This window comes from Alligator sinensis, unplaced genomic scaffold (assembly GCF_000455745.1).
Source record: "Alligator sinensis unplaced genomic scaffold, ASM45574v1 scaffold395_1, whole genome shotgun sequence".
Taxonomy (NCBI): Eukaryota; Metazoa; Chordata; order Crocodylia; family Alligatoridae; genus Alligator; species Alligator sinensis.
In genome coordinates, this window is record NW_005842232.1 from 190135 (window position 1) to 204185 (window position 14051).

Below are 14051 nucleotides of genomic sequence, written 5' to 3' on the forward strand. Positions count from 1 at the left end.
GCTAAAACGGGGCCGCTGGGGTGGTTGGTCGGGCCCCCCCCAGGCAGCGGCTGCCTGAGCCGTCTTGGTGCCCGAAAGCTTGCAAAGAATAATTATTCCAGCTTTTGAATTGGCCTAATAAAGATACCGGATTTACCCAAAGAACCTTGTCTGCTTGCGTCCTTATGTCAACACGGATACAACCTACACCCCTGAAAGGGGCTCGGGGTTGGGCACCCTGGCGTGCTGTGAGACCTGCCTTACACAGTGCCTTTCCCTCCTCACACACTTCAAAGCAGAATGCGGGGTTGGAGCATGGGACTGTCTTGCCAAGCTCCCGTGTCTGGCAGGGCAGGACCCCAGTGACTAGGGGGTTAGCTCGCATCAATGAGCAGAGTTTCAATTAGCGGCAACCACTGACTCCCCGGGCTCATTTGAGGGCCGATAGAGGCTGTCTGGTGTGCTCTGCTCCGTGTCCCCCGCTCCTTGGGACCCCTTCTGGATCCCCCTTGGCACTCTTATGAGCCTGTGACCTCCACTCCTGTCCCTGTTTTTTATTGTTTGTCCCAAGGAGTCTGTTGTCATCTTTTCCTGTAGACTCCCTGCCTGAGGGAGGCCGGTAAGAAACTTGGTGGGCTAGGCTCAAGTGATTGAGGGATGACAAATAGGCCTGGTGTGTCTGACAGAGCAGGACCCGTGGTGGTCCTCCTGTCCCTCCTCTGCTCGCATCAACAGGCAGAGTTTCACTAGGCAGAATCCACTGGCTCCTTGGACCTGTTTGAGGGCCGGTGGGCACTGTCCAGTGTGCTCTGCTCCCTGTCTCCCCTTGGCACTCTGGTTATGAACCTTTGACCTCCACTCCTGTCCCTGTTTTCATTATTATTTGTCCCAAGTAGTCAGTAACACGACACTTGTGGCCCCCAGTACTAAAGGGAGCTTCTTGTTTCCTTGGCAGGAAGGGCATGGGCCCATGAAATCCCTCCACATGTTAAAGTCCTATGTCTGACAGGGCAGGACCACCGTGTGGTTCTCCTTGCTGTCCTCTGCTCACAGCTCTGGGCAGAGTTTCACTAGGTGCTGTCCACTGGGTCCTTGGACTTGCTTGCAGGGCAGTGGGTGCTGGCTGGGGTGCTTTGCTCCATGTCACCTTCCAGATCCCTTATTTTGGACCTCTGGCCTCGCTCCCTTCCCTATTTTCTTTTTTTACTTTGTCTCAAAAAATTAATTGTTGCTTTCTCGGTAGTCCCCCCTTTTAAAGGAGGCTTGTAGTTTTTCTTGGTGGGCATTGGCCCACAGTCCCTTGAAAGTAGCAAATAGGCCTGTGTCACATGGTTGATGCGGGGAGGGAGACATGCTTTAAATGACACGGAGAGGGAGGCTAACCATTGCTTTTTGCACATTAAGCCTATGTTAACTTTACATATCAAATAAGCCTATCTCTGAGAGGATAAGACCCCCAGTGACTGTGGGGCCTCCTTTCCCACCTCCACTCATGTCTCCAGGTAGAGTTTCACTGGGTGGCGTCTACTAGCTACTTGGACTCCTTCAGGGGCCACTGGGTGCTGGTCAGGGTGCTGTGCTCCTTGTCCTCTCTCAGCACACTCATTTTGAACCTGTGACCTCACTCCCACTCGTTTTCTCTTTAGTTCCCCAAAATCAATTAGCATGTACCCAATAGCTCCTCCCCCCCAGTAACAGGGTGGGGAGAGTAACTGTTGCTCCTTGGACATTAAGTCCAGGTGAACTTTATGTGTCAAATATGCCTCTGACAGTGCAGGATCCCCAGTGAGTGTGGGGCCAACTTCCTGTCTCTTCTTCACTTATGTCACCTAGCAGAGTTTCACTGGCTCCTTGGACTCATTCAGATGTGCAGTGGGCACTGGCTCCTTGTCCCCTTCTGGATCTGACATAATTTATCTATGACCCTCACTCCTTTCCCCATTTTCTTTTTACTTGTCCCAGTTAGGTGGGATGCCTGCAGTAGCCTCCCTTACTAAAGGAGGCTGATAGTTTCTCTACTGGGCCTTGGCCATGGATCCTTTGGCACAACAAATAGACCTGTCTCCAACAGTGAAGGGGACCATGGGGCCATCTTCCTGTGCCTCCTTTGCTCACATCTCCAGGCAGTTTCACTGTGTGGCATCCACTGGCTCCTTGGATTCGTTTGGGGGGCAGTGGCTGCTGGCCAGTGTGCTCTACACTGCAGCACCCCCCCCCCACCTTTGGAGCACTCATTATTAATATTCCCACTCCCTTCCCTGTTTTCAGATTTGTTGTCCCACAAAATCCATTGTTGTGTCCCCAGTAGCTTCTCCAATTAAGGAACGCTTAAAGTTTTCCCAGTGGGCTTAGCCCACCCTTAAGATAGCATAACAAATAGACCTGTCGCCAACAGTTTCTGTCTCCTCTGCTCATGTTTCCAGGCAGTATCCACTGGCTCCTTGGATGTGTTCAAGGGCCAGTGGATGCTAGCCAATGTGCTCTGTGCCACAATTCCCCGTAGAGCACTCCTTGTATCACATGCATTCCTGTCCCTCGTTTTGCATTACTTGTCCCAAGACTGTTCCTGCAGACTTAGTGACCCCTTCTAGAAACGGAGGGGATTTCTGTGTGCGCTCATCATGCCCATGCTTCTGTAACAAATAGGCCTGTCTCCAACAGTTCCTGTCCCTTAGCCATTCATGTCTCTGGACAGTTTCACTGGCTGGCATCCACCAACTTCCTGGACTCATTTGTGGGGGCAATGGGCACTGGCCAGTGTGCTCTGCTCAGTGTCAACCCCCCTTGTAGACATGGTCTAAATGTTGTTTCCTTAGGTATGCACATTGTGGTGCAATCTTCAAAAAAACCCAACCAAACAAACAAAAAAAACAACACTTCCTCCTTCCCCCAGTAATATGTACATTTTCTCTTTGACACTAAACATTTCTTGATAAAATCATGTAACCCATGACTTTATGTTATTCCATTGTCATAAAGTTTAACTTTTTAATTTAGAATTTTTGTTTCTAATGTGCAATTTAAGTTTTGTCAGCAGTCACATGCTGTATATATTTTCTTTTCTAGCAGTCTTTGGCTCAGTGCAGGAAATGAGGCAGTAAACTACAAATCTAATTTAGCTGCATATACTTTATCAGCATAATGAGGTATTCAGGGAGTGATCAAACTTAGTATGAAGCTGTCTCAGTTTAAATGCATCAGTATGGTACATGATAAGACAGTTGCCAATCAAGTTAATTTACAGGCCTGGGCAACAATGCACTCTATGCAGTCTTTATATGTAATCAGATACTCAGCTGCATGAAGCTCATTGCAGGATGTGGGCCTTTGTTGCAAACTTACATGACCTGTATATGTCATCAGATCCCACATAACTACTGAAAGTAATATTTTCAGCTTAAACACCACATTTCTATCTAAAATGATACCTATATTTTTTTAAAAGACCCAAAATTAGTGTCTCTCTATAAAGGTTTAGCTTACTTTTGCATTTAGCAGCACTTTGTATGTCACTAGTTTCACTAATTAGCTTATATGGAACTTTCATATACTGAAAAACAAAACAAAATATTTTTTTAACATATGAAAGTAGGATTGTAGAACAGCAAAAAATTACAGTTGGAGAAATCTCTGTAACCAATGCCAACACATTCATGTAATTTACCAGATTTCAAAATGACTGTATCCCTTTATCATGTAGAAGGTTGTATAAGTACAGCGTACTATGCACAGCGTACTATGCACTTTGCCTGGACTCTGTCCTACCAGATGATGCACGACATGCATCAAAGCATGTAAAGAAAATTGTTTGGAATTTTACTTACTGATCTTGCAACTAGACTCACAGTGTCTGTATAGATTTAATTATGAGATCAACATTATATTGTATTATTTGAGAAACAATATGTGACTATGTTTTGCAGTTTTTGATCATATTCACAAGGATAGCCCATGCAGCCTTAACTATGGCACTTTCTGACTTTTGAATGCTTAACTATGACACTTTAACATCCTCCTAATATAATGATCTATAGGAGTTTGTAGTTTTTTTGTTTCTTCATAAAACCAAAACTATTTTTAAAAGAACTTCATTTTCCAGGGCTTTGAGATTTTGTTAGCATGCAAAATGAGAATATGGAGTAAATGTATGCCATTATAGGGAACTTTTGGGATAGACACAACTGAATGTCCTGTCCCATGCACTTTACACACTTAAATGGCATGTATAAGGCCAGATAACTGCCATTTTTAGTACTTACACACAATTTAGGATTCCATGGTACATCCTTATTCTGAGGGCCCTTACTATTTTATACCAATAGCCTAGCATTTACAGCACTTCCCCAGAGAGCAGTAGACCCAGGATTTAGGCCCCCAAAAGGGGGTTTGAATTAGCTTTTTACTAAGTACTCTAACCACAAATTAGGCATTATTGACAGCTTTGTTCTGCCTTTCTCTTGAAACTGAGCCACTGCAGAGGCAGTTGCAGGCCAGATGGGGGAAGCAGAACTCCCCTTCACTGCACCACCCAGGTGAGCTCTGCCACATGTGCCCCCTCTCCCCCCTCCTCCCCCCCTCAAGCTCCTGGGACCTACAGTGTGGGCAGCCCCCTCCACATCCTATTTTTCTGTACATCTGCCTGGCCACAGCACAGACCTCCTGAGCCTGCTCAGTGGCTGAGTGCATGCTTGTACACACAAAGATGAAGTGAGTGCGGCCTCACAAAAACCTATGCACCTCTGATTTAATCTGTAAGGTGCAGCTCTATGCTGCCTTCTCCTCGACTTCAGACTAACCCAGCTAACTACCTGTCTCTAAATCACAAACTGTGCATTAGTGCTACAAACTGCAGTTACAGTGTCATATGTGTCATTTAGGTGGGTAAAATGAACTAGGATTTATCACTACAAGCAGTTATTTTCTCCCAGGCTAGTTTACCATCATTCTTCACTGTTTCAGTACATGCTATTCTAAAGCCATCTTTTTTTCAGGCCCCTGCTATTTTTATCTTTATTTTTAGCTTCTTTTTCCTCCTTTTTAAATCATTGCCCCAATCACTCTTATCCTTCTTACTGTCCCCCTTCCACCTCCTTTCTCTCTCTTTCCTTCTGTGTTCGTACATGTAATTTAGATCCTCTGGAAAATCTGACTGTTCCACTCCACCTTACAAGATTTAGGCTTAACCACATGAAATTCTGAAACATATTATACAGGCTTGCTTGGACGTGGGGTAGAAGAGCTTGGTTATATGGAGGGAGAAGAAACAGGAAATAGATACAGAACTGACGCATGCTTCTGGGAAGGGTATTAGGGAAATAATCAATGAAGGTTTCCTGTTAAACACAGAAGATGAAGGGGGAAGGAAGGAACATGAGATGTTTCTACTGTGATACAGTTATAAAGGAGGCACCATCATGGCCAAGACAAGTGTTAACACAAAGGTATTAAGTCCCAAGGCATACAGAACATGGTCAGTAAGCACCATGCTAACATGCATCAGTCTGTTCATGTATGGTAGGAGCACCTTGGATCAGGAGTCCCTTAGGCTGAAATATTTTTAACATCATTGTCTGAACAGGTCCGGCTCTCTCCCATTTTCTTTTCCTTTTATTTCTGACCTGGATTTCTTTATATATATAAAATTGGATTTTCCCTCCTTAATATAACTCTGTCATCCACTTTCACAAGCCCACACATGAAGTAGTACTATCAGAGGTGAGCTGCTGGCTGATATTAAGCAAAATGAACTGGTCACCACCCCTTTTCTCCTCCAATCGCTACAGCTTTAGAGTTTGTGCTTTGCCACTAGTCTGTTAGTTCTAGGAAATCTTACAACATGCAGAGAAGTCTGTCTTGAGTCTACTACGGAGAATTGCTATCCTAGTTCTCGTTTCCAGTTTTGTTGGGATTACAGTCACAGCAGCATTTGTCCCTGATTTCTTTACTCTCTTAGCTAACCTCTCTAATATTTTACAGTGTGTAATACAGAAATTCTTTTCTGAGTAATAATTCATGCATAATAGTAAGTAAATATTCACTGGATCTCACAGAGCAGTGGCCAGATATGCATTTATCTGAACATAACTTTAATCTCCTTTCTGCAATACATATATCTCTGAACTATTTAATGTCCATGCCATCTGTGTGTTGATTCCAGAATGAATGAATGAAAGGTCAGACAAAAAAGCACAAAATATATTTGCATAGGGGGATGCACAAAAGGAGAGCCCTGTCAGGGCCACCTCAATTACATCTTTTTGCTCTTAAGTGCAGTTTTGCCATGAAAGGACATGATGTCACCCAAGGATTTTTCACTAACCTCATCTGTAACATATCTCTACTATGTCAGGGTACTTACCTTAGGGATGAACTTTGTACTTAAGACTCAAGTTTAATTTTACAAAGGTGAAGAAATAATTGCAGGAGCTGACTCATTCCAGCTGCGTGCACAGATGATATGTACAGGTGAGGAAAGTGGAACAAGTTCAGTTGGACATAACCTGTTGGTCTGATTTTTGTAATAAGGACTGATGATTAAAAGCATTGCATTCATCCCGGATCGATTTACAGATGGCGTGGACATTAAATGCTGCAGGGATGAAAATGTCAATGATGAAAATTAACTGTAGGCATAAAGTCCTGTAGTCAATTTTATTAGAGAAATAACATTATAACTTTAATATTTTTATGCAGCTGATATTATATACTACAGTTTTCCAAAGTAATTTAGTTCCAGACCTAGATTGGTACATTGTGTGCTTTACATAGGACCCAGGCTGACTTTAAATACCTATGTGCAACTCCAGATCCAGCAGACACAAAGCTTATTAGGCTTCTTTCATTCAGCACCTCTGCAAAGATCCCTAGGCACCTAAATTCAGGCTTCTGTGCATGGCTAGAACAGCCCCAGGCTGAGCCAAATTCCCACCATACTCTCTTATGATCCACAATGGGGATGGGATTTCACCTAAGTTCCCAGAAAGGCCCAATCTTGTTAGACACTGTCAGAGTATACCCAACACACACTGACAGCACTGGCTTCAGTAGAAAGTGCAGCGATTTATCTTTTTTCATAACAGGTTAGTGGTTAAAGCGCTCACTCAGGAAGTGGGAGACTGGGATTGTAGGCCATGTGGAGTTACAGGACCAGAAGACAAAGAAGCAAGAACTGTTTATTCATTCCACCTTAGACTACTGGTTCTAAACCTTTATTTAGACTTGAGGCATCCTATATTAGACTCAAGGTACCTGCTAGAATGTGTCAGCTCTTAGCTTTCACTTATTTTTTGACTACGGAAAAATACTAGAATGATTGTTCTGTTGCAAAGAATTTAGAAAGACCACAACCGGTCAGAATGTTTTTAACATTGTGGATTCTTGTTTGAAACCTCTTGGTTCATCTTGTGAATCATGTGCAGGAGTTTGCTCCTGAGGGCACCCTTAAAAGGATATAACAACCCCATGGTTGAGAATCACTGCATTAACCAGTCTTTGGATAAAAATAAAAAAATATTCCTGAAAACAGGGATCAGACTTCAGAATTCCTCCTTCTTCGCTAAATGGCCTTGTCATCATTGAGCTCCCTTCTGTTCACTTCCTTATGCTCCCATTACTGTTGAGATGTCCTGGGCTCCAGTTTTAATGGTGGGGGAGGGGAGGGAAAAGGGGAGTAATGAGGGCTTTGAGCCACACTAGGACCTGGTGGTTAGGGCACTCCCTTGGAGGTAGGGGACGTACATTTGTATCCTTCAGGCTAAGCTGTAGGCCTACAGCTTAAGTTTCCCCACATTCAGTGCAAGTGCTCTAATCACCAAGCAATTATTCAAAAGGTGGCCTTCCTCCCCAGCTACCCTCAGCAGAGGACTGTACATGCTAGAACCCAAGGCACCAGAGACATCTAAATATGCAGCCTTGACTCAAGCATTACGCTCAACATACCCATGTGCTTTGTGTTTCCTACCGAGTATTGTACATGGCTTAGCATATAGGCAGTGCAAGTTAATTAACCCTCCCCATGTAGGCATCCCTGGCACCTACCCCATCTATTTGGGGCACCCTCTTGGGCAAAGTATCTATGAGGCTGATCTTGTTCTGGCTCTAAATTGATATTTATCATGGTAGTGCTACCATTCCCCCCCCCACCAGGCCTACAGCTCGTGAGACAGATCTGGCCCACAGGGAAACCTTGGCAGCATTCCAACTGTAAGGGCAGAGGCTGGCAGTGGCACCAGCCACCCAGGACCCAAACTGGGTTATTTCAGCCCACCACTCAAAAGCACTGTGAATCGCTGCTTTATCTAGTTTTACTTCCCCTCCCCCTGCCCCACCCCCATAGGCTCCATTTCTTTTTTTAGATCATTATCTTTCCTACCTCTCATCTCAAAGCTTCAAATCTACCTCACTTCTTCCTTCTAATCTTCTACTTATATAATTTGTCCTCATTATTTTCCATATCTATTTTTTTCTTATCTTTTGCTGTTGTTCCCTTTTTCTGTCTCTTCACAATGTTCCCCAGCCAACCTTGGAAATGCAAGGATTAGTACTTGTGTCCATTCATCATTTACCTTATACTGTCTTCCACTTGCAGGTCTCTTTCTAAATCCACATCCCCCACCCTGCTGGTTCTGCTAAAAGTCTTTTAAAGACTATTAAGACTATGTAGAAACCATATGGACACAGGGGGTGCGTCTACACATGCAATTAATGCTACTGAATATACTCCACTCAGTTCGAGCCAGAGTAAACTAATCCCAATGTCACTGTCTACGTGTGTTTAAGCATGGTAATTTACTGGGCTGCTGGATACCACTTGCATCTGACAGGACTATCCAATAGTGCAGTTAATTAGTCTGCTGCCCCCCACGTTTCGCACGTTTAGACGGTGATGCTTTGTTACACAGCAAATTAGTCTGCTGCACAGTAAAGAATATTGTGCAGATGTACCCAGGGGTTCCAAATAACTGCTTACTAGCCAAATAAAACTTGAATGTTTGCTATTAGCAGGGATCCTGGTTTTCTCCAACTAAAAAAATCCCCAATTTTCAGATTAAGAAAAGTAACCTAAAAACCACATTTTTCCATGATTAAAATGAAACAACATTATATAACTATCAATTAATGGTGCTTCATTTTAATCATGGAAAAAATGTGGATTTTGGGTTACTTTTTTAAAACCAAATATTGGGGATTTTATCAGAGAAAACCAGGATCCCTGGCTATAAGGTTCTAGTGCTACTGAAGACAAGAAGTCCTACTACACAGCTTCCACTCACCCATAACTCCCTACTTTAAGCCTATCTCCAAACATCCCCTTGGTGAAAGCATATGGTAGCATGAGCTGGTTTAGAAATAAAGTCACTCTAATCCAGGGGTGGGCAAAATACGGCCCGGAGGCCGAATGCGGCCCACTAGGCCATTCTATCCAGCCCGCGGGGCCCCTAAAAAATGTAGCTAGTTAATATTAACCTGCCCTGGGCTGCCTATCATGCGGCCCTCAATGGCTTGCCAAAACTCAGCAAGCGGCCCTCTGCCCAAAATAATTGCCTGCCCCTGCTCTGATCTGACCCAACAACAGAAAAGGGGTTCATTAATGATTCCAAAGTTACAATATAATCAAACAGCCACATAAGAATTGTGGGTGATTTTTGGAAGTACTAGCAACTCCATATGATCAAAACATCACTGCTGCAAAATGAAGAAAATAATCCTGAAATTTTATTCACATTTCAGAATGTTTATATTTTTCAGTTCTTGAAATACAGTAATTTATGAAATTTCCAAAGTCATCTATTAATTACTTAAGATGCTAATGGGAAACCAATTATAGATCTACATAATTAAAAAGACATCAGACATGATGTCAGACTGATGTGCCCCAAGTTAAATTGCTGAATACAATTTTTCTAACATTTGGTACAAAAGATAGCATCTAACAAATTTCCTGTCAGTCTAATTTTTACACTTGTGAATCCATGGTGTTCTAGTAAACTTTGGTATTCAGATCCACTTCTCTCCTTTCCCTCTGTCTGCACAAGCATGTTTAAAGACTGCAGTAAAGCTGTGCTTCTGTTTTTCTTCTCATCATCCAACACCATTTCAGACAGCAGAAGACCACAGCCTAATTTAAAACAAAAGATGCCAGAATTCTAGTCTGTGATTAGATTGAAAACAATTACAGATACCCTGAAAAATGTAAAAGATACAATACTAGTAGCATTTTCAATTATTCACTCACAAGTTTCTAGACCAAACAACTATATGCAATCAAACTATTATATACGTTAATCCCTTTAAAAACAATATCTCAATACCAAGGGGGTAAATATAACTGGTTATTAAATCACATTTGAATCTCTCTCCTCTCCTAAGGCAAACATGTCCTGGACCTGAAATGAAGGTTGTGAGAAAAAACAGAAGTAACACTTGTATTTTCTCTGAAACAGCCATTACTTAATATTTACTCTGTAATAGTGTCTAAAAGACAAATGGATGGAGGGAAGTATTTTGCTAGGTAGCGTACATACAGAAAATAACTGTTCTATAGAAACCACCTCCACTTTTGCTGTGGGGATCAGGCTCTTTGTGCTAAGCAAGGATCCTTAAAAAAATTCCCAATTTTCTGATTTAAAAAAGTAACCTCAAATACACATTTTTCTGTGATTAAAATGAAAGACCACTATATATATATATTTCTATATACTAGTGATGTTTCATTTTAATCATGGAAAAATGTAGATTTGGGTTTACTTTTTTTAATCTGAAAATATATATTAGTGGTGTTTCATTTTAATCACAGAAAAATGAAAGATTGGTCAGATTGGTATAGACTGTGGGGGTTTTTGCCTTTCTCTATGGTAAAGGGCATGGTCCTCTTTCTGGGATCTCCTGGACACATTCTAACAACTATTATAGCAGAGCCCCTCCTTTACTTGTTTGGGTCTTGTCTTGTTCCAGGGCCGACTGTGTAGTTTTGCCAATAGGTTAGACGATGGATTCATCTAGGATGATCCTGCCTCAGGCAGCGGGTTGGACTAGATGACCTCTTGAGGTCCCTTACAGCCCTACTTGTTTATGATTCTATGAAAGAATTTATTTGGCCACATAGCCTGTACGGATAAGAGATCGTGTATGAGAATTTTTTTCCTCATATCACAATTTCTCTCTGCCTCACTGGCCAAATTAAAAATTGCTGCTCCTGATCACATAGAAGGTTGGATTATCATTTATAATCTATAAATCCCTGGCCCCCCTGGCTCTCCAGGGACCTAGCAGATCTCCTGAGGCTAAAAAGAAAGGCCTACAAAGGGTGGAGGATGGGAGTCACCTCCAAGGAGGATTATTCTGCACTGGTCCGGTCCTGTAGGGAGCAGACCAGGAAAGCCAAGGCTGCAACTGAACTCCAGCTAGCTTTGAGCATCAAGGACAATAAGAAGTCCTTTTTCAGATATGTGGGGAGCCGGAGGAAAAGCAGAGGCAACATTGGACCCCTGCTGAGCCAGATGGGGCAACTGACAACTGACGCCCAGGAAAAAGCCAACCTATTAAATAGGTACTTTGCGTCAGTCTTTCATCAGTCCCATGGGACGCCCATGCCCGCTACAGGGCCGGGAAGTCCAGGTGAGGGTGATCCCCTGCCCTCCATTAATGCTGACTTTCTGAAGGAACATCTTGAGAAGCTGGATACCTTCAAGTCAGCTAGTCCTGACAATCTTCACCCCAGGGTACTCAAGGAGCTGGCGAGCATCATAGCCCAGCCTCTAGCACGGATCTTTGAAAACTCTTGGCGCTCGGGTGTAGTGCCCGAAGACTGGAAGAAAGCCAATGTGGTGCCTATCTTCAAGAAAGGGAGGAAAGTGGATCCGGCTAACTATAGGCCCATCAGCCTGACTTCTATCCCGGGGAAGATCTTAGAAAAGTTTATTAAAGAGGCCATCCTTAATGGACTGGCCGACGCCAACATCTTAAGGGATAGCCAGCACGGGTTTGTTGCGGGTAGGTCTTACTTGACCAATCTCATTTCCTTCTACGACCAGGTGACCTATCACCTGGACAAGGGAGAAGAGATTGATGTCATATATCTTGACTTCAAAAAAGCCTTCGATCTGCTGTCCCATGATCGCCTCTTGGAGAAACTGGCCAATTGTCGCCTTGGGCCCTCCACGATCCACTGGCTGGAAAATTGGCTCCGGGGTCGGACCCAAAGGGTAGTAATCGATGGAAGTCACTCATCGTGGTGTCCTGTGACCAGTGGGGTCCCCCAAGGCTCTGTCCTTGGACCCATACTGTTCAACATCTTCATTAATGATGTGGACACTGGAGTCAAAAGCGGACTGGCCAAGTTCGCCGATGACACCAAACTTTGGGGCAAAGCATCCACACCAGAAGACAGGCAGGTTATCCAGGCTGACCTGGACAGGCTCAGCAAGTGGGCGGACGAGAATCTGATGGTGTTCAACGCCGATAAATGCAAGGTTCTCCACCTTGGGAAAAAAAACCCGCAGCATCCTTATAGGCTCGGCAGTGCTATGTTGGCTAGCACTATGGAAGAAAGAGACTTGGGGGTCATCATTGACCACAAGATGAACATGAGCCTGCAATGCGATGCGGCGGCTAGTAAAGCGACCAAAACGCTGGCTTGCATCCATAGATGCTTCTCAAGCAAATCCCGGGACGTCATTCTCCCCCTGTACTCGGCCTTAGTGAGGCCGCAGCTGGAGTACTGTGTCCAGTTTTGGGCTCCACAATTCAAAAAGGATGTGGAGAAGCTTGAGAGAGTCCAGAGAAGAGCCACGCGCATGATCAGAGGTCAGGGAAGCAGACCCTACGATGACAGGCTGAGAGCCCTGGGGCTCTTTAGCCTGAAAAAGCGCAGGCTCAGGGGTGATCTGATGGCCACCTACAAGTTTAGGGGGTGACCACCAGTATCTGGGGGAACATTTGTTCACCAGAGCGCCCCAAGGGATGACGAGGTTGAATGGTCACAAACTACTTCAAGATCATTTCAGGCTGGACATAAGGAAGAATTTCTTTACTGTCCGAGCCCCCAAGGTCTGGAACAGCCTGCCACCGGAGGTGGTTCAAGCGCCTTCATTGAACACCTTCAAGATGAAACTGGATGCTCATCTTGCTGGGATCCTATGACCCCAGCTGACTTCCTGCCCTTTGGGCAGGGGGCTGGACTCGATGATCTTCCGAGGTCCCTTCCAGCCCTGATGTCTATGAAATCTATGAAATTTCTAAACAACTGAGCTTGCTTTGACTTAAAACAGCTGAAGCAACAACCTGGACAGGAAAACATGAACAGAAAAGAAACTAAATTTGCTAGGGGGGAATAACTTCAAACAACAAGAACACGGAATTGCCATCCATAAAACCTTGACAAAATATAGTCAAGAAATAAATACACTGCCACCCTGGGTATGATGCCTGTATATGGCAAAAGTTGCATGTGAAGATTATCATTGTTGAAGGGGAGATTTATAGTTAAGGATACTTTTTAAATAAAAATGAAGTTCTTCTTTGGTGTTGGCTATGCAGGAAGTAAACTAGATCCTCATAATGGTCTCTTCTAGTCTTAACACCTATTAACCCAGATTGCCATGGCTTGAAGGCAGTAAATCTTTCAGGCAGTGGGTAGAAACACATGTATAGGACAGTGGCAAAAAATAATTTTAAGTTTTCACAGCTGACAAAAAACAGCACACATTTTTAATGGCGTTAAGATAAAAACAAATGTGCAGTGAGTCCATTTAATATACAGAGAGAAAGAACAAAAAAAGTGATATTACACAAAATATATGGATGTCTCAAGTAAAAGAGGATGATGACCTATGTGTTGGGACCACTTCAGATCTTCTTCCTAAGAACAGCAGCTAATAGCGGTAACAATTCCAGCCAAATTTGTTTTAAATTTGGTCACTCAGGAAAATGCACATGGCAACCATCATCTCCTTGCAACCTCAACCAGACTAAATTTGGACTCATGGGCTGTGTCCAGATAAGCATGGATGTATTTCTCCAGGGACGAGTAGCAGCAGCACACCTTGTGCCACTACTGTTTGTCCCCCAGGAAT

General features: G+C 43.7%; 1 protein-coding gene across 1 annotated transcript in view; it reads right to left on the reverse strand.

The window, feature by feature from the left end:
- Positions 1–9671: 9671 nt before the first annotated feature.
- Positions 9672–14051, reverse strand: part of ASMTL (acetylserotonin O-methyltransferase like) — a 53473-nt gene continuing 49093 nt past the window's right edge. The window contains exon 13 of the mRNA XM_006027305.3: positions 9672–10096. Coding sequence (XP_006027367.1) covers positions 9882–10096 — 215 coding nt within the window. The 3' untranslated portion in view covers positions 9672–9881. The remainder of the gene's footprint in view (positions 10097–14051) is intronic.